At 40.2% G+C, this 26,136-nt stretch overlaps 2 protein-coding genes across 2 annotated transcripts in view; both read left to right on the plus strand.

Annotated features, from left to right (window-relative positions):
* The window catches only part of itfg1 (integrin alpha FG-GAP repeat containing 1), a 167,074-nt gene extending 165,869 nt beyond the window's left edge, over positions 1–1,205 (plus strand). Inside the window, exon 18 of the mRNA XM_004539805.5 lies at positions 79–1,205. Coding sequence (XP_004539862.2) covers positions 79–138 — 60 coding nt within the window. The 3' untranslated portion in view covers positions 139–1,205. The remainder of the gene's footprint in view (positions 1–78) is intronic.
* Positions 1,206–2,095: 890 nt separating this feature from the next.
* neto2a (neuropilin (NRP) and tolloid (TLL)-like 2a) lies at positions 2,096–24,416 on the plus strand. The gene is made up of 10 exons (XM_004539799.3): positions 2,096–2,603; positions 7,004–7,060; positions 7,324–7,467; positions 10,382–10,630; positions 11,170–11,217; positions 11,759–11,886; positions 15,951–16,179; positions 20,270–20,383; positions 20,510–20,640; positions 22,497–24,416. Exons 1-10 carry the CDS (start codon positions 2,594–2,596, stop codon positions 23,241–23,243), a joined length of 1,857 nt encoding a protein of 618 aa, XP_004539856.1. The 5' UTR covers positions 2,096–2,593; the 3' UTR covers positions 23,244–24,416.
* Positions 24,417–26,136: the final 1,720 nt, after the last annotated feature.

Below are 26,136 nucleotides of genomic sequence, written 5' to 3' on the forward strand. Positions count from 1 at the left end.
GTGCAAGATAAATGACTGTTTTCCTTTGACCTTAAAAACCTGGCTTTGTGTGTTTCTCTGTGTGTGTGTGTTGTGCAGAAAGCAGATGACCGAGAGAAGCGCCAGGAAGCCCACCGTTTCCATTTTGATGCCATGTGAAGAAACAAAGCTGCATCATGGGAGACCATCCTCTCCCATCCTCCCGCGCATGCCTCTCACCTGACCACCCTTTCCTCTTCACACGTTTTCACTCAGACTCATTTCAAGGGCCAATAAATGGATTCTCGTATACCCCAAAACGTTTCTTTTTGATATTTTTCAGTCCTTGAGTCAGATGTTAAATATTTATGCTCCATTTCATTTATTCATTCCAGTTTTAGAAGTACAGGAGCTGCAACAAGGCCATAGAGACAGACAACGAAATCCTAATGGGAATCACTCTCAAGTTTAAAGCAGTGATTTCTTTGGACCGACTGTCGTTAGGAGTGTGATCGTCAGTGGTGTTATTAGTGTATTTGGATCCTTTTGAAATGCCCAACAAGTAGCTCCAATGATAAAAGCAGTTTCTTTTTGTTTGTTCACTGGGAAGGAAGCACCTTTAACATTGTGTGTATATAAATGTGCATCGTTACTTCAAAGCCACACACGTGTTTCTGTCCATTGTCTTTGCACAGCTGATGAACCTCTTGGGTTTTTTCCTGTGAAATTAAACTGAACTGATTGTATTATATTGATTCAGCCTCACAGCTACAGACAGCAATTGGTGAAAAGTGAACATAATGTGATATAATGATGCTGCAGAACATTTTTATGCTTCCGATCCCACTAAAAATAATGAATGGCCTTCATGTCTGCTGAGTGCAAGTTTGTCTCTTTTGAGTCTGTCCTAAAACGCTGCATCATGGGAGTGCCAAAATAAAGAGCCTGGAGTCTGTAAATGTCTAATTCTGCTGCATCAAAGTCCTGCAAATCATCCGACGCCTGGTTGTCCTGCTGAATAAAGTACAGTTCGCTAGTTTCATGTTTTAATTTCTGTAGAGCTGGGTGGCTCCGGTGTGTTTTATTTATATTCCAAGAATGAGCTCATGGTTTTCCATGTGGTTTGCACTTTTTTTAACAAATGATTAACTGTGGGTGTATGTAATTTATTTGGCTTGCAAATGAATGTTCAACCTACTAAATGTGTTTACTTACTAAAGTTGAGAATAAAGGTTTCTTCTGCTTAAGTCACATGTTTCTTTCCCTGTTCCACTCCTCTTAAAGCTGTTCATAAAATTATGACCCCAAAGTCATACTTGATCACTTTTAGGAATTTCCCACTGGAGCTCCTTTCCAAGAACATTTTTTTGTTTATTTTCTTGCTGAGAAGCTAGTGGCAAATTTCCACTCAAAATAATCCTCTTTTTATGCTCTCATTATCTGAATTTGTTGCACGGTTAAATTAAACAGCCTTTAATTTTACATGAGACCCTTGAAGGTCCCTTGGAGCACCCCTCTGGGCCTGCACCCCTCTACAGGGCCGCCCTACTAAATAATGCATGAAGAGGGTAAACCTCCCCTGCATGGAAAATGAGAGTAACAATGTAGCCTTCAAGCAGATTGCAACTGATTAAAAACACTACAGTATTGATAGACAATTGCCAGCCGTCGGTGTGTGTGTGTGTGTGTGAGTGAGAGAGACAATGTTTGACGGAGAGATACAGTGAGGAAGACAAGGGGACTCAAAGCAGTAGGTGGTGCGCTGCACGCTGTGTTAGACTAGGCAGCAAATAAAGCGTTACAGAACCGGAAATATGATATTTCCTTAAAAATAAAAGCATCCAGTGAAACAAGCAAAAGTTGAACGTGGGGAAAACGTGTCATTCCCTTTCTTAATGAGAGCAGTGTCCACATGTGCAATATTTAGCACATTAGTTATCCATGACTGTATTATTCGGGATAGCTGAATCAGTGTTATCCCCATAGATAGATAAACAGATATTTTTTATGCTCTTTTCTCTTTAAAAATCGCAACAAGTTCGCGAGTGAAACTTTATTTTTGAAATACCTCACCGGAAAAGCTCCGTGTGCGTTGTCTGTAACTTGACCGTGTTTCTGACAAGCCTCTCATTGATGTAAGCAGCGCCCACGGCTTAAATGAGCCTCGTTCAGGAGCGTTTCTTAGTTCAGACACGGGCGGAGAGCTGGCAGAGACGGACTCTTCTTCTTCTCCACCACCTCCTGCTGTCCTCCTCCATACTCTTCCCCAGTCTCTCTGTCACTCTCCATCCATCATCCATCCGTCTGCGTCTTTTGGATACCTACCTTCCTCTCCTTACAGCGCGTCAGCCCAGCTGGATCAGTCCATCCTCCACATGTCTTCTCCACCGTGGTCCAACTGCAGGCTGCTTTTGCTGTAATAATGCCTGGCTGAAAGGCTCGCAGCGGGGTTTTTCTTGCAGCAAAGGGAACGCCGAAGAAGAGCTCGGTGGAGCGCGGCTCTGCGTAATGGATTTACTTTTGTCCAAGCAAAGTTGGATTTTGTGAAGAGCCTCGTGGACCCCTACAATGGTCAGAAAAGGAGGGCGTTTTTAGAAAAGGTGCTTTTGGGTTAGGAATCACATCGTCAGAGGAAATGCACAGAGGTGAGTTGTACAGGAGCCCCTCGGTCATCCGAGGTGCGCGTCAAGGTCTGATTCCTTGGCCACTACACGGACGACAGCACATTTCAACCTTGGATATAATGTTTAACGTTTAATCCTCTCTTTTTAGCGCAGCTGACAGTTTAACTGCAGGTTGTGGGGTTTGATCCCATCAGAATGAAGGTGCCATGAAATTCAAATAGCCTATTAACCATGGATGCGCTTTAGAATATTAAAATGCGCCTCGTTAATTTAATGTTTTTCGCTTAATCTGATGCAATTTACAGACAGTTTTCAACGGGTTTTTTTTCCTGCTTTCTGTCACACCTATTTCCATTCTTCCTTTATTTGCATCTACTTGCCCTCTTGTGACAGATCTTGGTTCAAGCTTCTGCTGCTCAAACCACGCAGGTCCTCCAGGGTTTGGTTAGGTCTGATTGGCTTTAGTCGACCGGAGCACATTCGCTGCTAATTAGAAAGACTTAATAAATAAATAAAAGCGAACACCATTAATCATCTGGTATTTTGAGCATTTAATCGCTAAAAATAGTTTTGTGGTTTTATTATATTGTAATGGTCCAGTGGTGCAAGAAAAAAAAACAGAATCTGTGCGGCACTCAGTTTACAATCAGTAAACAGTGGGAACAGATTTATGATCATAGTGGACAGCAAAGGTCAGATACAATTTTTTTTTTTTTAAAAACGCACAGCAACGATACGAGCCGTCAGCGCGCATTGACTGCTTCCAATAAGGCGTAATAAAAACAACTCGTCACAAACAGTGTAGCCTAGCGTAAATCTGTCCAGAAAAGGAAACTTAAAGCTATTATATGTTTTAATATATGTTATCAATAACCTAAAAATATATACTCTCATATTACTTTGTAATGCACGGGTTACAGCTAGGGGTGTCAATGGGTGCTACCATGGCCAGTTCCTTCTCTGCTGCGGTGGAAACGACGAAGTTTAAGAGCCAGTCACAGACGTCCCGCACACGCGCGTGCTGCCGCCGGAGCGACTCCCGCTGCAGCCACAGGATCGTGCCGTTGGCACAGGAGGCACGCGCCGGAGCACAAGGCTGCAACGCCGATTAAGTGCATCGAACCTGTCAAAGGGTCTGCATGTGTGGGCAGTTCACTGCATCGCTGAGGCGCTGAGGTTTAGGCCATGAAAACGATTTAACAGCAAAGCGAACCACCGCTAACAAAGGTGAGGAGAGCGTCACTGCCAGAAAGTAGCTTGGCCGCAAGAGGTTTGCTCAATACACGGGGATGAAAAAACAAGTTCTGGGCATGTAACTCTATCCTGACCACGTCTTAATAATAAGTGACCAGAAGATACATAGTGTTTTAAGTTCAGCTTTACAAAGAAACCTTAAAGAAAAATATTTTTAAGTAGTAAAAACTACTGAACAGGCTAGAGTTCCTTGCACTTCAAAATAAAAGCTGCTTCAAGCATTACTGTCCATATTAAGTCACTAACCTGCTGTTTCTAGGGAACTGACTTTGAGGTGTGTTTGTAAATGCTCAGATTAATACATGAAAACCAATCCTGCTTGCGGTGAGTCTAATAGCCAGCATAGTCCGGTGTGTTCCAGCGCTGTTGATTTTCTGATGCTTTCAGCACCCTCTCTGGGTGAATGTACCTCACTATTTCACTACACAGGTTACAGTGTGAGTAAAACTGAAGCCTTTTTAGAGACTTTCATATCTTATCAACTGTTTGGCAACAGCCATGATGAACTGCAGGATATTTCTGCCTGGTGTGGCCATTAAACAAAGAATTCTGCATCTCCCCCTAATATAAAGACAGTTTAGTTTCTATGTCCCTTTGCTTTGTACTTGTAGCCACAAGGGAATTATCTAATTCCCAGGCACTTCTAACTCGTGCCCATAAGTTATTCATCTTGAAGCCACACTAAATCATTGGCAGGCAATAGTATCTCATGGGCCTGCAATGATATTTCTCCCACCCGTGTAACAGGGGGTGTCTCCGTAGGGTACAGCAGTGCTGCTGATTCTGTTTCAGTTCAGAAAGCTGCGGTGACCTCAGTTTGTGCCCAGCTTCTGCTTGGTTTGGACGCCAGAGTCAATGGGATGAGATGACCCAACCTACATTTTTAAAAGAGTGCTTTATTTCATAAGATGTTAGCCCATTAACTCATTTTTTTTACAAGTTGTGTCTATGTTCATAATCTCCACACTCCACCCGTTTTTATACACATTTGCAAGTTGTTCTCTTGATGTTGAAGTGACAAAGACTGAAATCCTGTTTAGCTGCTGATTTATTTATATTGTTTCAAAATATGTTACAACTACCAGAATAAATTATGCAACCTTTGCCATTTAAGTGAGTTTACATTTTTATAGACTTGAAACACATTTAAGTCACTGCAGCCCTCTGTCTTTACAGATAAAAGCACTCTTCTTACAAAGTCTGTGTTTTAAAACTTCTGACAAAAGGCCTTCGGAGTGTGGTGAGATTCCCACTGTGCACACTTTAGCTTTGTGGAGGGCAGCAGTGTTTCAGATATCTTCAGAATTTAGATTCTGGCTTATTCAGTGAAAAAGCCTCAGTGTGAGCTTGCAGCATCTCTCTGTTATTTGGGTGGTCTGCTCTCCAAAATTGCCTGTGGTAGTTCGTACTCCCACCTACTTCATTGCAAGATAATGGAGACAGAGGTAATGAGATCCTGAAGCTGGGAGGGAGGGTTTCTGTATGTGTGCATTTCAAAATGAGTCTAAGCATCTAGGCTCACTGGTACGTTTGTGTTCATTGCTCATGTTAAATGTGGATTGTTCTTCATTAGATACCCGCTTCTTTTCTTTTTCTCTCTCTTTCTGTCAGTCTTCCATCCGTCCTTCCTGGGTGCCATTATGCAATGTGCCACGCTCACACTTGCTCTCCTATTCGATGTGAGCGGGCCAACCTATTATGAACTCAGTGGGGATCAGGTCTACAGCGGCTTATCAGAGCAAGACAGTGTCAGAAGCTGTAACATGCGTGCTCTCAGCGCAGATATCATTGTACTACAACATATTCCATGTATTGGCCGTGTCCATGCGCTGCCCAGATGCCTGTCTTTTCATCAACGCTGTGGGCCCAGAGGCCCGGTATCCATTTTTTTGTGCGAATGCTTTATCTTTCTGGTGCCCAGAGGCTGCAGATTAGTAGGTGGAGTTGGTAGATTCAAATTACCTTTAAATAACTCTACAAGTATCATTGCAAGTCTGTTCACACTGTATAGGTACATTTAAAGCTGTGACTAATTCAAGTATTCCCACCATTCATATCTATATATAATCTTAGCTGTATTATTTCTTCATGTATGCCTTTATCTCACACTGAACTTTATCTCCATTAAGTGTTGTCATTAGCAACATATTTCTGAAGCCAAAATGCCTACTAGCACTGCACTTTAGTGTTGCAGATAAAACTATTATTGCTATTGATATTCTTTTGCTTCCACGTTTCGTGTTTCGCTAAGCATCTGTGGAATTCCTGAACAACTGAAACCATTTTGATAGTCATATGTGAAAATGTACTTATAGGACAAGGTAAACAATCTTTTAGATTAATATTTATTTGACATTTTATAGACCAACAATTTATCAGTTAACATGGAAATAATATGCAGTGTAATTAGAGAAAAGAATCACAGTAGCCCTTGTTTATTGTGCCGCGGAATGACAAGTACTGTCATAATAGTGTGTAGTAGAGTGTCACTATTGTGGCCAAACAGACTCATAATAAATGTAATACTGCTATTTATGGAAAATCTGATGAAAATAAATCTCCTGGTCCAATTAATTTTTGTACAGCTTTCTTAATTGTGTCTTTTTGCTTCTGTTTTCGGTAAATAAATGACACTGTAAATGGGGGTTGGAGAAAAAGTCTGTAACCATGACTGTATGAATCTTTAAAAACATGAACATGATATCAGTATTTCTTATTGAGACAATATGGCTATCATTAACACAGATATATCACAACACCCAGTCACTGAAAAGCAATGAATGAAATGGTGACCTCATGTCTAGTTCTCACTTTCCATCTTAGATTTGTGTTATTTCCAGGATGCCTGTGCACTATTTGTCCTTCCATGAATAATTTCCTTCCTCATTTCTCATTCTTGATATACCTTTATTGCATTAACTTTTCTCTCTCAGCTCTCCTCTTCCTTTTCCAGCCATACCTTTTTAAAAAAAATTTACTAATTCAATCACAGACGTACTTAAAAATGATATTGATCTATATTTCACTTTCATCAGACACAGGGGAAATCAATACCACAGCCGATCACATTCGGTGTCTGTTCAGTGGCTTTACTGCTGATGAACTCGAGGATATGAATACAGAATTTAAGTCACCTGTGACTAATGTGTAATATCTCTGTTTCACAGCGTGGGTACTCTTCTTTCTAATAGAAGAGGGTTTCGCTCTGGCACAGAGAACTAAAGGTAAGCTCAGGTACTCCTATTTTCTCTTAATGTTGTTTCATCCATATCGAACCAGTGTGAAATGAGGAGGCATTATCTCTACTTTTATCACATTAATTCCTTCAGGCCTCTCGTCCCTTTATAGCCTCTGCCTGCTTGTTCCTTTTCTTGCACCAATCCTCCGTATACTCTCCTTGCCTTCCAATCATCCCCCCATTCATCCCTTGACTCAATACCCCATCTGTCTGTCGCTCTCTCTTTTCCCGCTGTCTTTCTGATTTCAGAATCCCCGAGCGATTATGGCGGCCAGAGGCCCAACCAGAACGACTGTGGCACGTGGATCCGCAACATCAACGGCGGGAGTTTCACCTCCCCAAACTACCCAAACCCCTATCCACCCAATAAGGAGTGTGTTTACATCCTGGAAGGTAAAGCCAGATCACTGATGTTTCATCTTCTGCTCCATAGCACCAGAACAGCTGACACAGTTTCCCGCCTTTCAACGTGTTGCCTCCTTCAGTGAATGTCATTAGCCTGACTGGCATTGTTTTATATAACCTCGCTCCTATCTGATTTTCTGTTCTTTTGCTAGCGGGCAATCAGCCTGACATTTTTCCAAATGAGCCATCCGGAGTTTGTTTCAGCACACAGATACCCTTTGAGAATGATGGAGAGTGGCGTATTGTGGGTAGCGCCTGACTTCTGGTCTCATCAGAGCAGTGCTACAGTGTGCTCATCTTTATTGGCAAAAGATTCGGTTGAAGTAAAATATAAAAGAGATGAACATCTGCTACACAACTGAGCTCTGATGGCATATCACTGAATTGTAGGCATTCTTGTCAGCTTTAGTGTTCACCAGAAATATCACACCCATCAGTAATTTGGTTTCCTGCCGCACGGGAAACATAACGGAAAGCATCATTAGTAGCTATAGGAGATGCGGTCTGGGATGCTGCTTGATGTGTTTTCTAAACTGATGAACTGTTTATCCATGAAGTTAAAGTACAGGCTCTCATGCTGATGAGATGCGTGCTTTTACCTTCTGTGGTGGAGAATAGATTTTTCATATGGCTCAAGTGCTCCCCCTGTGGACAAAGCAAGCTCAGACCTATTGTTGGTGAATAAGCCTACTGATGTGTGCAGTAGTACCTCGCAGCAGGCCTGGGACACCACAGATGGAACCTATCATTTACTATTATTTAGTCCTGAATGGCCTTAGTCATATTCATATTCAGGCTCCAGTGTTCAGCCTTTCAGTCTGAATCGCAGCGAGATGGATGCTCACGTTTGGTAGAAGAGCTAATCAGATCGCTTTGTAATCATAAACTGTGGTTAGTGAGCCTCATTGATTGTCATGTCCCAGAGTTCATCAGCTCAGTGATTATACATTCTGCTCTTTACGTATCAAGCTGTGTCATTTACGTGTGTGTGTGTGTGTGTGTGTGTGTGTGTGTGTGTGTGTGTGTGTGTGTGTGTGTGTGTGTGTGTGTGTGAGAGAGAGAGAAGGAGATGGAAATTTATAGAGAAAATGAGACTCAACACATCAGGGAGTGAATGCACTCATAGCAGGAAGTGCAGGCATACAGGCTGCTCATTCAAGCAGAAAGGTTCAAATTCAAAGGCAAGAACAGAAGCAAAAACTCACACAGGGAAAAGAGAATCACTTTGGTTATTTTAGTTCACTTGTTCTCTGTGCCATACACATGTACCACCCTTGACCTTGCTCTTTTTTCTCTTTTCCTGGGTGCATTTTGCTTCTGCAAGCTTGGCATGATTGAGAGCCCCACGCCCTCACCCTCAACATCTCTTTTTAGTATGATTCATCTCTGAAGGCATGAATTGCCCTTGCAACCGACTATGTGTGTGTGTGTGTATGCGGGGAGGGAAGGCATGGTATTAAAGTGCAACAAACATTCAGTACATTCATCTGGATCTGCATGACAGATGAACTTGTGAACTAGAGTTCATGCTGTGACTGCAGTGTTGTGTATTCACAAAATCAGTGACAGCAGTGCTGACATATCCCACAGTGGCTCCATTTGTGGATGCTGTGGTCATGTGTGTCCACATACACATGGGTGACACATTAAAGGAAAAGTGCAGAATAGAATATTTTAGTGTTGGGCCATTGCACACCTGTCAGAAAATGACATTGATCATACAAGTTTCTGTAACCCACTGGAAGGATGAACAACTTTGTCACAAGATATATTCTCTCATTTGGTGCTTTGATGATGGTTGGAGAGCACTGCTTGACATCTCCGTCCGAAGTCTGTCGTAGGCGTTCAGCTGGGTTAAGATTGGGTAATGCAAAGGCAATCAAATGTGACTCACATAATTTTTATACTCATTCAGTGCACCCTTATACCTTATGGATAGAGCATTTTCGTCCTTGAAGAGACCACTCCAGTCCAGACAGAAATGTGTCATCATACACTGAAGACTCAGAAATGCTCAGAGCAACTTTGTACTGATTTGAAGTGAACCTCTTCTGAGGCGAGAAGTGGGCTCAAACTATACATGCCAAATATTTCCCCAGCAAACAAAATCGCCTTCTGTATTGTGAAGCACTTTGTGATTTTTATCTGTGAAAAGATATAAATAAATTTGACTTATTTACTTACTTTCTCATTGTAGGTTTTCCTTTAATTTGTCACCTGTCTGTATATGTATTCTTCTGAGTGATGTATGCACACAGGGAATGCACTGTAAACAGACTGAGTAGCATAACTTGAAAGTATAAAATCTAAGCTAAAACTTGTCTGCGATGGATGAATGGATGGATGGATGGATGGATGGATGGACAGACGGATGGATGGATGGATGAATGGATGGATTTTGAGTTAGACCATCATATTCGGGGGTGAACACCACCTGTGCTAATATTGGTCATTATTCATAGTTTGAATAGCAGAAATTACTCTGAAAGTCCTCAGTAATGCAGCCTGTACAGAGACAGGAAACACTTTCGTTTGGATTGATCATTTTTAATTCAGTGCTACTTTTCAGTAGTCAAACCACTTTCTTGTGGGCCACTTGTCACATTTTCCTTGATCATTTTGGTTCTCTCTAGAAATAGAATATCATGCCTGAATACAACCTTAAGAAACATTTACATACAGTAAACATTTAGCATGGCTAAGTATCAGAAATTAACAGTCAGCAATGTGGAACAGGATTTACAAGACTTTATAATCTGCACCTTGCTCTGAGCCAACTTCTAAAAAGTTCATGTCACCACCCAGATTATCTGCGTCCTCTAAAGGAAAGACTTAATTGTATTCTTTTCACAGATTTTCTCCCTTTGTTTCTTTTCTCTCTCTGCTCCCTTGTTTGCCAAAGCCCTTCCTAGACAAAGGATTCAGCTGTCTTTTGATAAGAACTACTACATAGAGCCATCGTTTGAGTGTCGCTTCGATCACATCGAAATACGTGATGGGCCATTTGGTTTCTCTCCACTTATTGATCGCTTCTGTGGGGGAAAGAATCCAGAGATTGTCACATCCACAGGACGTTTTATGTGGGTTAAGTTCACCAGCGACGAGGAGCTGGAAGGCCTTGGATTCCGAATCGAGTACACCTTTATTGCAGGTACAAGCAACCGAACGGCACATTTGCACTGAATGTAATGGCACAGAGTGTGAAAGCATGTTTTTGTACACATCAAAGGTTTTGAGCAAGATGTGTGAAGAACAGGATCTGATTAGTTTGCTTTTATCCCAAAACATAAAGGAGAATCTGATCTCCGTATAACAAAAGGAATACTTATCTTCCCCCCTTTCCCATCTTGTTTGTGTTCATTACCAGTGAAAGATGATGAAAAAAGACAGAATGGACATCCACAGTTCTCTCATAGATCTACAATTTTCTTCAATCATAGATTTCCCCCCCCCCCCCCCCCATTTTCTTGCCGTTCAATAGAGACAAGTCCAACATCAGAGCCTTCTAAATCTAAACCCAGTATGCCCAGAAATCAGTGCCTCCCATCAGGTGACAGATATTAGCTCCAAACAGACCTCCTTTCTGCTTTATCTAGGATGCGTTAATGTGATCTTATCTTGTGTTCTCTTCTTACCTGTTTCTGCTATGTGGATTGAGAGTAATGTGCCATCCAAATCTTATCATTTCAGACCCTGATTTTCATCTGCACGTGGGTGGACTGCTAAACCCCATCCCAGGTAAGCTCTTCAGTATTTTGCAGGTTTGCGTTCGATCCTTTTTGAAGAGCTCCTCTGTGCTCAGAAGCTTACCGGAGGCTATCTCAGGCACTGGCGTTAATGCTGAATGCGTAAATGTACCTTGACAGGCATACGACTGTATATGAATTGAAAGGACGTACATGAGCACACATGTACAAATTAAAGAACACGAAAGAATGAACACACACCTCTTTTATCTTGCTCTTCCCTCCCTGCCTTTCTCTCTTTGTTTCTCTGTCTTCTTATTGTCCTTTTTCCTAATCCGCTATGCTGACTTCAGTTCAGCCTTAAATCCTTTTCTTTCCTCAATAAAATCCATTATCTGTCCCTCTGTTTGTCATGTGTTTCTTTTCATAATAACCATTTTTCTTGTTATCCTCTGCTCTTTTTTTTCTATTTGGTTCTTTTATGTACATCCATGTGACCCCATTCTTGACTTTTTTATTTTACACCCTTCTCTCCTTTCATTTTTTTTCTTTTTTTAATGTTTCTCCTCCACATTTCTTTTGTCTCTCTGCAGAATGCCAGTTTAATGTTGGTGGATGGGACGGGATTATCCGCTCCAGTCAGGTGGAGGAAGAAAAACGAGTGAAGCCTGGTGATGCCCTGGACTGTATCTGGACAATCAAGGCTCCTTCTCAGTCCAAGGTCAGTACAGTAAGGCAAGGCAAGGCAAGGCAAGTTTATTTGTATAGCACAATTCAACAACAAGGTGATTCAAAGTGCTTTACAGAGACATTAGAAACAAGAACAAATAAAAAGCATGATTTAAAATTGAATAAAACAAGCAAATAAACTGACTAATTTTAGTCAGTAACCAGGTACAATCCTTAACACATTTTTTCTATCCTGCTCGAGCTCCATTGTTGTGCTTTCTAAACACTAAAATCTAGCTGGTGTCTATCTTTCTGCTTGAATGAGTCATGTTCAAACCCATTTCATTATGCCAGACAAATGCACACCTTGAATAAATAAAATCTCTAAACATCCTCCATTCTCACTACAAAATAAAGTGGAATAACATTAAAGGGTTTTTATTCATCTCTCTTGGGGATATTTGTTACACTGGCAACATACTGAGTTAGCGCCACAGAAAGACAGAAATTTTACATCTAAAGCATCAGTAATGTTTCTCTCAGTTGTGTTCAATCATTTCACGCCTCTCAGCGTCACTGAAAATTGAGGTTACACATCTTTCTCAGTGAATTGTAAGAGCACAGGGGCTCTGTTCACACCCCAGCTCAGAATATTTATTTTGGCCACTAATGGAACTGTGGAAATGACAAAAACCTGCATGAATCCTGTCCAAGATCGCATGAAAATGATACAAAAATCTCATTGCAACAAATGCAGTTAATCCCAGAATAGATATGAATAGTCATCCATGAAAAGAAATCTGAGGAGAAGTAATTTTGAATTTTACCATGAGGACTTGAAAGGAGTTGAAGCGAGTGTGTGTGGGGGGGGGATCCTTGGAGTACAAACAAGAATAGGAACGACTCAGAATATCTAAACAGTCATGAAGTAAACTCTGAAATCATCTTGTATACTGCCAGTCTGTTCAGTGTGCCCCACTTTCCATTGCTTCACCTTCCTACTGTTCTCTGTCTTTGCACCATTAATTCTTTGCACATTCACCTATTACTATTGTGATGCTATTACACATTTCTTTTATCTATTTTTGTGTCACTGGGAAACTATTTTTGATATTCTCTGTAAGAATATCAAGTAAATAAGTAAACATGCAGCCAAGAAGATGTAAAACCACAACCCGACAAACCACCTGTTTACTGTTTACCACTGAAGGGGGACGCCTAGGAGGTGGTTTGTGGGTGTCGGTAGATCAGGTTTGTGCCAATTCACGCAGAGTCAACTCAATACTTTTTTTTTCTTTTTTTTAATCATGTTCCTTGAGCTGCTGCTGAGCAGTTTTTACAACGTAGCGGTGCAGTTGGTGTTGAGAGTGTTATTTCCTTGGAGTGTACTCAGTCTGTTACAGCTATGGCACCCCTCACCCATTTAAGTAAACCTCTTGTATAGACGTGTTTTTTGCCACATTTTTGAGCCAGTTTTGTCACATTTGAATGGCTAGCATGTAAAAAAGTAACATCCACATGAATGCCTAGGCAGGTTGCATTGTAGCACAATGACCGCTGATTAACTTTACCTTCCAGGGGTTTTAGTGTTGTGGCTGATCGGTGGATATAAATCTGAGTGAGTCTATAAATTATTTACATTTAAATATGTAACGGTAATACATACAGTAGCATTGTGCGCTCCTTTCATTGAGAACAACACTTCTGGCAGTCTTGTCTGTACTGTGGCTGTAATTTAAAACATAATAGGTGTGAGCATTGCAAATACACAGATAGGCAGCATGGGAAAAAGCAGTGCAGGCGAATTTTATTTAGTGTGGCCCTGGAGATTCACGAGTAGGCAATATTTTCAGGCCAAGAGTGAAAACCCAGTGATAAGTTCTGATATTTATGACTAGATATCAAAAATCTCATTGGAATTACAACCGCAACCTGGCTAGCCTTAATTCATTGCTGCTCTGCTTCTCCCTAGTGACTAAATGAGTCATCCACACACTCCTGGGCTGCTCACTGGGCTCAATACACTAATGCACACAAATTCATGCACATCCTATTAAGTATAAAGTGGCAGATGCATTCAGTCACAAATTACACAGTATCCATTCACACAGTACAAGTAATTACCTATGCACATTAAATACTGATATGTATATAGGAAAGTAATATTTTATTCATACACGATTTGCATGGATACGCATTCTTTTCTTACTTGCATAGAAAGTAGCCTCCACAATCGCTTCACTGATTCATCACGTGCAGTGTGAAGCAGAAGTGAAGATGATCTGAATTTAGTAGAAGGACAGAGTTTAGTGGCCAGACATTAGCTCAATGACGCAAAAGGAAAAGAGCAGCAGGCTCAGCAGCTATTTAACTGCTGCCTGCTCACCGGTGTCTGTGAGCTAAATGTGCTGAAATTTAATCTGAGCCATGGTCATGATTTTATCATGTCATTATTCCTGACGTGACTTGTGCGCAGAATAATTTGTTGACTCGTGCTATGCAGTTACTCACAGTGGGAGCTGAAATGAAACACAGTTATATACTTGGGCTTAATAATAAGCAAACTATGCTGTGCTGGCTACATAGACTGTAAAGATAAGATGGACATTGCTACTGTGACAAAACCCACTGGTTTGTGAAATTAATTTTGAAGCTTGGCTGGCATTTTAACCGTCACCAATTTTTTTGGAAACACACATTGGGTGCAAGAGGTGGCTCTGACTGAGAAATGGAAAGTGTTGCACCCTCATATAGTGTCAAGGTAGCCACATCCTAAAGCATAACCTGCTTTGTTGTTTATTTTACTCAGCATGGATCCATGTTAGCATAATGAAAATTACTTTGTCTTAACTGATGTAAAACTACTGATTGAGGTCATTAATTAGTTTGCAATAGCTATGTATTTTCTCATAGGCTGCTTTATAATAGGGAGTCACCCCCTAGTGGTAATTAGAAAAAAATGCAGGTTTACATGTCATCACCTTCCTTTATGTCCAGTTTGTAAGAAAGACATTCATAAACAGGGCACAGGCTCAAAGTGAAGTTGTATCTCAGTAGTAGTGTTATTGTAGAAAAAGCACAGGTGTAGTAACAAAATTATATGAATAAAGAAACTGTATTGAGGATGCTTTCTACTGGCTGCATAGTCTAGCATTTTTACACGTTTCTCTAACAAGTCAAAGGTCCTGTTTCAGTCCAGTAAGGAGACCCACATATCTCAATGGGGTTGTGTCAGCAAGAGTGTCTGGTGTTAAAATGTGGCAGATCAAACATGTAGAACTACCTTCTAGCGTGACCCCTTGTGACTAAGGGAGCAGCTGAAAGTAGCTTTTATTAAATCTGTTTTGTAACTGGCTTATTCTTTATGACTTGCTTCTTTGTGCTTCATGCTATAACCAGGTGAAACTGTTATAGGCTGAGAATCGATGCGATGTTCAAGGACAAACTAGTGCATTTCAGTCAGGTTTTTAAAAATCCCATTAAATTTTGGGTCAGTACAACATGATAAATACAAGGTGTTTTGATACTTGTGTTTGACTGCAATTTCTGGAAAGCTGAAATTTTCTGACTTTCTGACCAGGTGAACACACCATTAGTATTTCATTCTGAGCCCAGACTTTCAATGCCAGGAGAGCTGCAGCTTCAGCTCACTAGTCTTTCCTCCCTGCGGCATTCTCTGAAGAGAACCATGAAAAAAACAGTGTGTGAGGAACACAGAGCACGCTGCTCCATATTCTCAGATTTACTTTTACACATTGCTATACATTGCTATATGTATCACAACCTGGATGAATTAGATTTACTTTGTTGAAGTAAATCTATGTTCTTTCCATCTGTTAAACTCTTTATCCTTCCTCCATACCTACATGCTCTAAGGAAGGGCTTTATAACAATTCACAGGTTCACGGGGTTCTTCTCTTATCTGTGTTTTGTTTATTACGAGTGTCTGAACATCTTCCGTGTCTGCTATATTGGGTTTTCTGATTTAATGAATATTTTTCACACTTTGCTGACATAAAAAGTAAAGTTAGTCTGCTGTCATGGTTAGACAGCAGTGAAGCGAAGTGATGTATCGCTGTGAATTTCATTTGATTTGCATCTCCTGTGCATCCCCAGATCTACCTGCGCTTCATAGACTACCAGATGGAGCATTCCAATGAGTGTAAGAAGAACTTCGTGGCTGTGTACGATGGCAGCAGTGCCATTGAAAACCTCAAGGCCAAGTTCTGCAGCACCGTGGCTAACGATGTGATGCTTAACAACGACATGGGAGTCGTACGAATGTGGGCCGACGAGAAGAGCCGACTCAGTCGCTTCCGCATGCTGTTCACATCATTTATTGATCGTGAGTGCCAGTCTTCCTGACAATACTAATTCAGCCTGGACCCAGCATTTTAACATCTTGTTTCCTCATGTGAACTTCCACATGGTTGAGTATTTGGCCTAGAGCCATTTGTTATGCTGTTAAAAAAACAAAACAAGCATAAGACATCAGTTTCTGGATGCCATCTGGAATACACAGAACGGGCTCAGTCTGACCACACGTATAAAAACTGTGAGCTAGACAATTTTTACGGCATCAAACCCGGCATTCTGCTGCGGGTTTAACGCTGCTGTTGAACAGCACTTTATGCATCTCTGTAGATATTGACTAATTAAAGGGATTTAACCATCTCTAGCTTTTTTTTTAAGCTGACAAATAAGATAAAATATAACAGTTTTGTGTTATTATTTGTTTATTAGGAGTGTGATTTGTAGTTTTCTTTGCCCTCTTTGGCTGAATAGTTCTCTGTTAAGAACGGGTAAGCCGTAGGGATTTATATAGATAAGATTTTGTTGCCATCATCAATTCTGCTTGTTGGTTTGGTGATTCATTAACACTTCCCTAATGAGTCTTTGTCATTTTCCTGTTTAGGAAAAAAGAAAAAAAGCCTTCACAGGTTTTCAGCATTAGCATGGCTGATTTACTATTTGAGTCCAAACACATTCAATAAACAGAAGAAAAACGCTTACATGTGACTCGGGCATGCAAAAAGTTCTGCTGCCTTGTGTTTTAGATTCAGCAAGTTTCATAAAAATGTGTTCATACTAATAAAAGAAACTGAAACTTTGGAGAATCTGGTGCCTCTTCTCAACTGGAACCAGTTCTCAATTCCCATCCGTAAAGAGAAAATACATGTTGATACTTTCAGGATCTTCCAGGCCCTAAATTATCAACCCCACACACACGAGCAGTCGTAAAAACAGTTGATTTATGAGGTCCTGTGTTCTATTTGCATCAGCAGTCAGCAGCAGACACTGAAGTGGCATTTCAGCAAGGAAAGCTAATTACGCTGCGCCATGTTTAGACCGCAGATATGAGAAAACCAATTATTAACTCCAGCATTTTTAAGTAACTGAAAGTATCAAATAGTTTCTTGATATGCATGTCACCGCATCATACTGTGTTTATTATAGGTCACTTACAAAAGGAAACTAGAAATTTATTTCTCTGTTTTGGTAAAAGGAAATGCTGCATGGGGTTAATGGAAGTAATTTCAGTTTGGGCTTCATCACTTTTGAAGTACAAGAGATTTTCAGACAAATGCTGCCAAAGGTTGCGTATAAAGTAGAAAGAAATTGCCAGGCAGAAAACAGTTTTCTGTTAGCACACTGTAATATTTTCATTAAATGCCTGAATGGACTGAAATATTAATTGCTACATTCTCCTGCACACTTCCCAAGCCCTGTGTGAATGCTAATGTTGTTTTCATCAGCAAACCCATAGCGATTGCAGTCGCAACTTGAAGGCTTTTAGATTCAGCAAGAGTGTTTTTCTTTTTGTTTTTTTACTTGAAGAGTCCTTAAGATCATTTGGATCCTCATTAATTCTGACTTTGAGTAACACACAGTTCATCTCAGAGTAGTCTGAAGACGCCTGAAGAACTCCTAAACTTTATTTGGTCAGAGTCAGCGACTGGCTTAAAGTTTGCTTGGAGGTCAGAGGGAACAATTAATCTTTGTCACTTAGTACAAGATGAGTTGTGCCTTTTGCACTCCGTCATGTGCTCTAATCTTCCAGCAGAATCCCCTATGAAATGTAAACCAGGCACATGAAAGCCTTATTAAATAAACACACGGCCACACAATGCACACACTCAGATGAGTTATGTCCTTGTGTGAGGAGAGAGGCTGTGAGGGTGAAGCACTGTTGACACCTTCCTAGAAACTACATTTTGAAGGCGAGAGACACATAATCGGTTTGGAAGTGATGGCGGTGTCAGGGGAGCGACCCTGTCTACTTTCTCACTGGGAAATAGAAGGAGAGCACACTCCAGCGCACACATACTCTGTCATGCACAACCTCACATACATGCCCATATGCATGTCCCGCTGTCAAAGTTATTTAACCCTGAGGCAGAGGAAGCAAGTGGAGGCACAAAGCCCTCATCACAATGGACCTCGGAAGAGGGTTGAAACTAGTAGAGCAAACTAGAGTCTGTTTCAGCTGTGATAAAGACTCAGAGAGTGTGTGTGCACACAGCCGCTAAGCTTGTGTGTTTAAAAAAAGAGAGAGGAAAAAGGGGTGGAATGATTTACTCAGGGGAGCTTGGAAGGGACAGTTTGGAGAAGCAAACAAGCCATGTACTGCATGCGAAGAGGAACAATATTTATCTTTGTGAACACCATTTTAAAAGCATGCTCATCCTTTGGGCTCAACAAAGAAGTATAAATATGAGGCATACATTAATCATAATTGTTTTTGTTTTTTATGTTATCATTACTTTATTCCAATCTATTCTCTGTTACATCCTTTACTCAACTGAACAGGACAAATCTGATTGGGTCATATTTTGCACAAGTTATGAGCTTTAGGATTGGACAGTGTGCTTAGCACTGTTCTGGCTTTGAATCTCTCAGTGTGGACTTGGCATGTTTTCCCTCTCTGAACTCCCATTTGTTACTCAGTGATTCCTGTTTGTCGTGTATGTGAGCGTGAATGGCTGTTTCTGTGCCTGCGCCATCCTGTCCAGGATATACGACACGTCTTATACAAATAATTGGATACTAATGGATTTAGTGTAAAACCGACTTGAAATTAGATGAAGAAAATATCCTGTAGACATCATTTTCTGTTATTGTTGGCAACTGAAATGGAAACAAATTAAATGAAAGCATACTACTCATCAGCTGTTTTAACCCTGTAAAGCTTGAACCATGAAATAATTACCATAAAATTCAAATTTTTAGAAACTAGAGTGTTTATTGAACCTTCTGACAAATTAAAGAAAAATAAAATAATAATTTGCATGTATTAGTTTTAGTAGTAGTTTAGTTTTAGTTTTGCTCCTGGTATTTCTGTGCAGTTTTTTACAGTGGCAATGCATGTGTCCGATGATTCATATGATCAGATTTTTTGGGGGAAAAACACACTGAACCACACAGAAACTCATGTATCGAATATGATACACTTGGCGTTAAAAGTGTTTATAATATAGGGCTGCTCTCACAAAGATCAGGTTTTCTAATTTCCCTTATTTTGTATTAGACTCAATAAGAAGTTTTAGTTGCACACTCCTGTTTCTTTACAACCCGACATGAATTTTCCATTTGTTATATAGAGGACTTTGTGAAATATTAACCAACTATTAGTGTTAAAATATTCTGTCTGCTAAACAATTCCTCTGGACTAATAAACAAAATACTCTATAAATATCCTTAAGTAACCTAAACCCAGTTTCCACATCACCCATCTCTAGTTCCACTTGGCAGATAAGAATTGGCTTTTGCTGCAGCTCCAAACTTGTCTATACGAGTATGCAGTCATCTGCATCTTCTTTCAGCCTTGCATGTCTTCCTGCTGACTGGAAGTGCATCGGTCTCCTGAGCCCAGCAGCCAGCCTCAATTACCAGCCATCTCTGTCTCTGCCATCACAGTCTTCATACGCTGAAAGTTGCTTTAATGTGCTGTGTCTCGCGGCACCTGCCTAACCACCTGCACCCCCATGATGAACCGAAGCCATTTCTGCCCCCACATCCCCACCTCTGCCTTTCTTTTCATCTTTTCCCTATTCCCCCTCTCCACCCGCTCTCTGTCTCCCCTCTGTTAGAGTCTCTTGACGTGATGGCTGCAGTTTAGTGAAGCCGTCATCTCCTCCCCTCGTCACTCCGATGTTATGTGTGCAGGAAATGATGATGCATGGCCTTATGTGTACTGTGTCTCCATTAGACCTCCAGTGTTTCAGAAAATAATAGAACATTTCATCTTTTATTACGGGCCTCTACAGATTTCCACAGCCAAATGATTGTTCTTTTATTGTTATTGTTTTATTGTTATCATCAAAATAGCTTCTGGTCCTTTTCACAGTGTAGTCATCTTTTACTCAGCACTGTTAGACAGATGTTTTCTTTTTTTCTAAATTCCATTATCTCGGTGTATTGTCTTTTGCCTGCAGCTCCTTGCAACGACAATACTTTCTTCTGTCACAGCAACATGTGTATTAACAACTCCCTGGTCTGCAATGGCGTTCAGAACTGTGTCTACCCATGGGATGAAAACCACTGCAAAGGTGATTATCTTCTTTCTTCCAGCTAGCTGATTAAGATTTACATGGCATGTTTGTAGAGTTTGGATTTGCTTTTAAATTTCCCAGTTTTCATTGCTTTTTTCCCTCTCATTAACCTTTTTGCTACAGAGAAGCGATCTAAGGGGCTTTTTCATCAGATCACTAAGACCCATGGCACCGTTATCGGCGTCTCATCAGGCATAGTTCTTGTTCTTCTTATCATCTCCATCCTGGTCCAAATGAAACAGCCAAGAAAAAAGGTAATACAGTCTTTGTTTTGCCATTGGTTGTAGTTGGACTTTCATTATTTTTTTTTTGACTTTTCTTTTTTTTTCCCCAAGCTTTATTTTCATTTTTAAATTGGAAAACAAATAAAAACAAACAAACAAACAAAGCAAAAAAAACAAACAGAAAACTCACAACTTGTTTCTATGCCTTTCAAGGTTAACCTCAGACATCTGAAAACCAAACACAGAAAATACAAGCATAATAATAATAATAATAATAATAATAATAATAATAATAATAATAATAATAATAATAATAACAGCATAGCAACATTAATAATTACAGATTTTTTTTAAAGCAAACAAAAAAACAACAAAAAAACAAATAACTCAAAAAAAAGAAGGAAAAAAAAAGAAAAAAGTGAGCAAGACAGAAAACACACCATGTGAACCCCTCCCACCATCCCCCCACCCCTTTACCCCTGTATGGCTCTCAACCTCATCACATTGTGTATCAAGACAGCCCATATTTACACCTATCTATAGAAACTCTCATGCACAGGAATCAACATCTCCCACGATAAAACTGCAGCATTCAGGAAATCGAGTCAGGAGGGCCTAACCGGGGATCAACTCAAGGCAGACCCAGGGGGATTTGCGTCATCTCTATGATCTATTAGGTCCAAAGACGGTGGTTGGACTTTCATGACTTTCATTCAACTAAGAGATGTCGGAGCCTAAAAAGATGATACAATATTAAAAGCAATGGAATTACTTACAAGTTGGAAACGAATGTAGCTCTAAAGACAGAAAACAAAAAAAGCTTATGCTTAGATTTCACCACATGTCATAAATAATCCAGTACATGAGATAGGAAATGTATAGTCGCATTGTAATATCTTCTTATGTTACACCATTTTCTCTTAAGCTTCCTTTTCCATCTATTTTTATATCACTCTATGATGCCTCATAACTCCCAGAACCCATTACTTACTCAGTAAGCATTACTTTATGGCTGTCTTGAGGTGGCCAGAAATATTGGAGTCTGACTCTCCCATAATGGATTTCTCCCTGAGTGAGTGCTGAACATTTTTCAAAGTGGAGACCCTAAAAAGGAGTACTCTCCTTTTGACTCATGCTTTAAATGGATATAAAATATATATATTAAAAAGCAAGCAAATAATGTGCATTGAGTTAAATTATTTATTCATGTTTATGGCACAAAAGGTACTTACTAAAACAAGTGCTTAAGTACTTGTTTTACCATTTTAGAAACATGACTGTTTAAGTGGAGAAAGTTAGAGAAGATTCAGAGTTAGGTGTTTCAGATTTAACATTTAACTGGCATTTCCCAGCTGACACCCATCCAGTTAATCAGCACAAAAAAGAAAACATACATAAATGTCTCATGTGATAAATTAGTCAGTCAAATTTATTTATATAGCACATTTAAAACAACAACTGTCAACCAAGGTGCTGTACATTTCAGATAATCAAAAGAGATAAAAACATAGGAAGACATGATAAAGAAAAAGAAAAAGAAAATGAGATGATTTGAGTAAGAAATGAGACACATAAAAGTACAAATTCATTCTGATTTAAAACCCAAGGTTTTGAAGTGTCTAATGTTGGAGAGGTCCTGATGAAAAGGGGAAAATAATTAAATCTCTGTCCACATTGGACCAAATCACTCATATAGGAAAAGGAGAGATTTAGTTTTCAGAGTGCTTCAAGCAGCACATTTATTACATTTTTTTTGACAGTTTTAAGACTTAAAATGGTTATTCCTTCTATTGTCTTGATATATGCTCATGCTGCATCACAGTGGACAACCAGTGGCCTGGTAATCACTTAAGTGTATCGTCTGAATGGATCTTTTTCTTTTCAAGGTTGTAGCTCGACGTCCTGGTGTTTTCAATAAGGCTGGATTCCAGGAGGTCTTCGACCCTCCCCACTACGAGCTCTTCTCTTTGCGTGACAAAGAGATGTCCTCTGACTTAGCTGACCTTTCTGAGGAGCTGGACAGCTTCCACAAGATGCGGCGCTCCTCCACTATGTCCCGCTGCGTCCACGAGCACCACTGTGGTTCACAAGGCTCTGTGGCTACTGGCGGTGGCAGTATGAAACACAGCCGCACCACTCTGAGCTCGATGGAGCTGTCCTACCACAACGACTTCTCCAAGCCGCCACCCATGAAGACTTTCAACTCCACAGCCAGCTATAAGAAGAGCTGCTATGGCTACAAGCAGCACTCACAGACTCACGACTGCGACCAGCAGGTCATTGAGGACCGAGTCACAGAGGAGACCACATGTGAGATTTATGGGCGCGGTGCAACAGGAGTGGGTGGAGGAGCCGCAGGTGGAGGAGCAATGGGAGGAGGAGGAGCATCAGGGATTGCAGGAGGAGCAATTGGTGGAGCGGTGGGTATAACGGGAGGAGTGGCAATGGGTGGTGGGATGGGTGGTGGAATGAGTATGGCAGGAGCCATGAGCATGGCAGGGCCTAGTGGCATCGCTGGAGGTATTGGTGGGATGGGAGGAGCCTGTGGAACCCTCAGTGTTCGTGGCAACAGTGCTCGTAACAGTACCACCATAGTTGATCCACAACAGCGCTCGATGTCCATGGACTTTTAGATGGAAGAAAAGAAATGGAAACAGATCTTGCAGGTCGATCATCTAAAGAATGCAAGACAGGAGGACTATAATTCCAAACTGATTACTCCTGCGTGCTCTTCTGCCATTGGTCTTCAAGCACTGGTATTGTGGGTTAAATCTCGAGGACTCCTCTCATTCTCATGTGTAGGTTTGGGAAGAATGGATCAAAAGAACTAAAAGGAAGTGGGGAAAAAATCTGACATAACTACTGGTTCTGTTCTTCAGGATACTGAATGATTCGGAGTGCACAAAGTGTGGAGACATCTGGTCTCTGCAGTCTTATACTCAATAAACATCTCCTTCCATCAGAGACTTCTAGGAGAATGTTCTCGCATGTAGACCCAGACTTCTCTCTGTTGGGTTACCACTCAAACACAGAAAGAGAGAAACCTGGAGAGATGTTGTAGACTGACTTTTTGCATTTATTCACCTGCCATGCACAGATATATGATATATGATCGATAGTGTGTCTTCTAATAATTTATTTGAGTCTTTATTTTTGTCAGTGTACTATACCGTTAAGACCAGTATGTATCCAGCCTCACGATGATGCTTGGCTTTTAACTCTTTGATCTTTTTTATTTGTTGCTCAGACGATTTTATGAAGGTGACTCATCCATGACATGTTGTGTTGATGATGAGGTGGAAGATGAAGAAGTTGTTGTTATCAATAATGATCAACTAAATATGAAGATGGCGATGATAATTATGTGATATTACTATAATAATTATGTATTTTTCATGGTTACCTCACATATACAGAAGGTACACTTCATTCAGTCTCTCCTCAGGAAGAGCACATGAAGAGACTGTCTTATTTTGCTAAAAAATACAGAAAAAGACTATTTCTGCTCTGAGTTTTATAGCATAAGAGGATTCAGACTTTGAGTGATCATTTATCAGATATAAATATTTGGATGTGAGCCCTGGCTTGAATCAAGATAGCCTCTCTCTGCCATGCCTCTCCAAACCCCTACCCTTAAAAGGAGAAAATGTAATTCCTCTGTGTCCCCATGAATCGAGTGTGTAAAACAAGCACAACCTGTTTCCTTACAGTGACAGACATGTAGCCTACTTGGGACTCAATTATGATTTTAACCACTAGTTGTATAATTTCATTTTGTTGAATTAAATGAGAGCTTATTCACCTCACCGTGTGAGTGTTTCTGTTCGCTGTAACCAAAAAAACATAAAAGTAACTCTGCTCAGGCTGGAGATGTCAGGACAAGATTCACTTTGTGACATGCAGGCAGAACAGACACAGCCTATGCAAAGTGTTTTGGTTTGCTTTGATGCAAAAGGGGCTGTGGGGATACTTTATTCCCTGAGTTGTGCGAACCTTAAGATTGAGTTTAAGTTGAACACAAATAATCAAAAGCTGTCAAATTCCACTTCCATCATCTGTTGTGCTTAAAAGACTTTTTGAGTGGAATGCATAATGCATTGCTTCCTGACCACCAAAGACCAATTAAGCTTAATTAATATTTACAGATTATTTTCTCTTTGCCTCTCACTCTGTCTCTCACTTGCTCTCTTATTTGCTTTGCTGTCATGATGTGTTTGCCTTGTTAAAAGCTTATGACACAGTCTTAAAGTATTTGGCCGTTATTGATGCTAATTCCTTTATGCATTGGGCTGGTCACCTACACAGTGACACCTACACGTGCTGTCTCGGGATTCAATCTAATGATATTAATCAATACATTATGCTGAAATCACTCTTGAACAATTCAATTCAATTTTATTTATATAGCGCCAAACCACAACAACAGTCACCTCAAGGCGCTTTATATCGTAAGGCAGGCCCTACAATAGAGATACAGTAGAGCAGATTTCACAAAGTCTCACAGCTCACTACAAATAACAGTCAGCCAAAGTATGCAGTACTGTGAAAAACTAAGTACAGCCTGCAGCAAGTAATCATTTTCTGAACATTATGAGTCTAAAATCTTTGTGAAGGAATTTTGTTCCACTATTCTTTGTTTGAGTTCATTGAGGTCTGCAGGTATTCGTTTCTATACGCAGCTTTCTTGCAGTCTCGCCACAGCATTTCAATCAGGTTGAGGTCTGGACTTTGAGCCACTGCAACATGTTGTTTCTTTTCACGTTCAGCCATTCTTTTGCAGGGATCTGCCAAAACCTCTGCTTTTAGGTGGTCACTATTGCTGATGAACATTTAACCAAGTGCATTTAATTAACAGCACATGGCTGTTACTTTTTTCCACAGTACTGCATAGAGTAGTAGAATTTCTATAACACAGCATAACATAGTGGGAAATTCCATTACAAATTGTGTTTCATGTGAAAACAAAATACTATCTGTTTGTATTTTTACAATAATAAGTGCCAAAGGTCACCATTAACATCACTGAGAAACGCATGCAATAATAAAAAAGCAGCGCCACCTGCAGACACACTGCATTCAGCATGCGTTTTTATTAGATTGATAAGATTCGAGCTAAAGACACAAATCTGGACATCAAGAAGTGTTTTATACGCATATAAACTAAGACATATGACAGATTGCGGGTGAATTAAATGGCAAATAAAATCAGTTAGAAATCATTGTAACATAAATAAAGTACCAAAAAAAGAATTTAATGTGTCTAATTTAAATATCAAAAACATTTATTTTGTTTCTAAATCGGATCAATGTCCACTCGTATGATCTGGAAGAGAACCAATGAAATGAAATTGAAAAGCTGAGATGTCCTCTCTGGGATTGGAGTAATGCTCTGTGACTGTGGTAATAAACCTGTTTAGACAGTAATTGTTCTAGTTTATCCTTTTGCTACGTAGTACACACAGAAGAGTATACAACACGTGTATAAGTACATGCAATGAATGACGTAATAAGCATTTATAATTAACA

The sequence above is a fragment of the Maylandia zebra genome, linkage group LG1 (genome assembly GCF_041146795.1).
Source record: "Maylandia zebra isolate NMK-2024a linkage group LG1, Mzebra_GT3a, whole genome shotgun sequence".
Classification (NCBI taxonomy): Eukaryota; Metazoa; Chordata; class Actinopteri; order Cichliformes; family Cichlidae; genus Maylandia; species Maylandia zebra.

Coding starts and splice junctions, on each gene's coding strand:
- neto2a (XM_004539799.3), top strand. Junction 7,468..10,381: donor GTGTGTTTACATCCTGGAAG/GTAAAGCCAGAT, acceptor TGTTTGCCAAAG/CCCTTCCTAGACAAAGGATT. Junction 16,180..20,269: donor GTTCACATCATTTATTGATC/GTGAGTGCCAGT, acceptor TTTTGCCTGCAG/CTCCTTGCAACGACAATACT.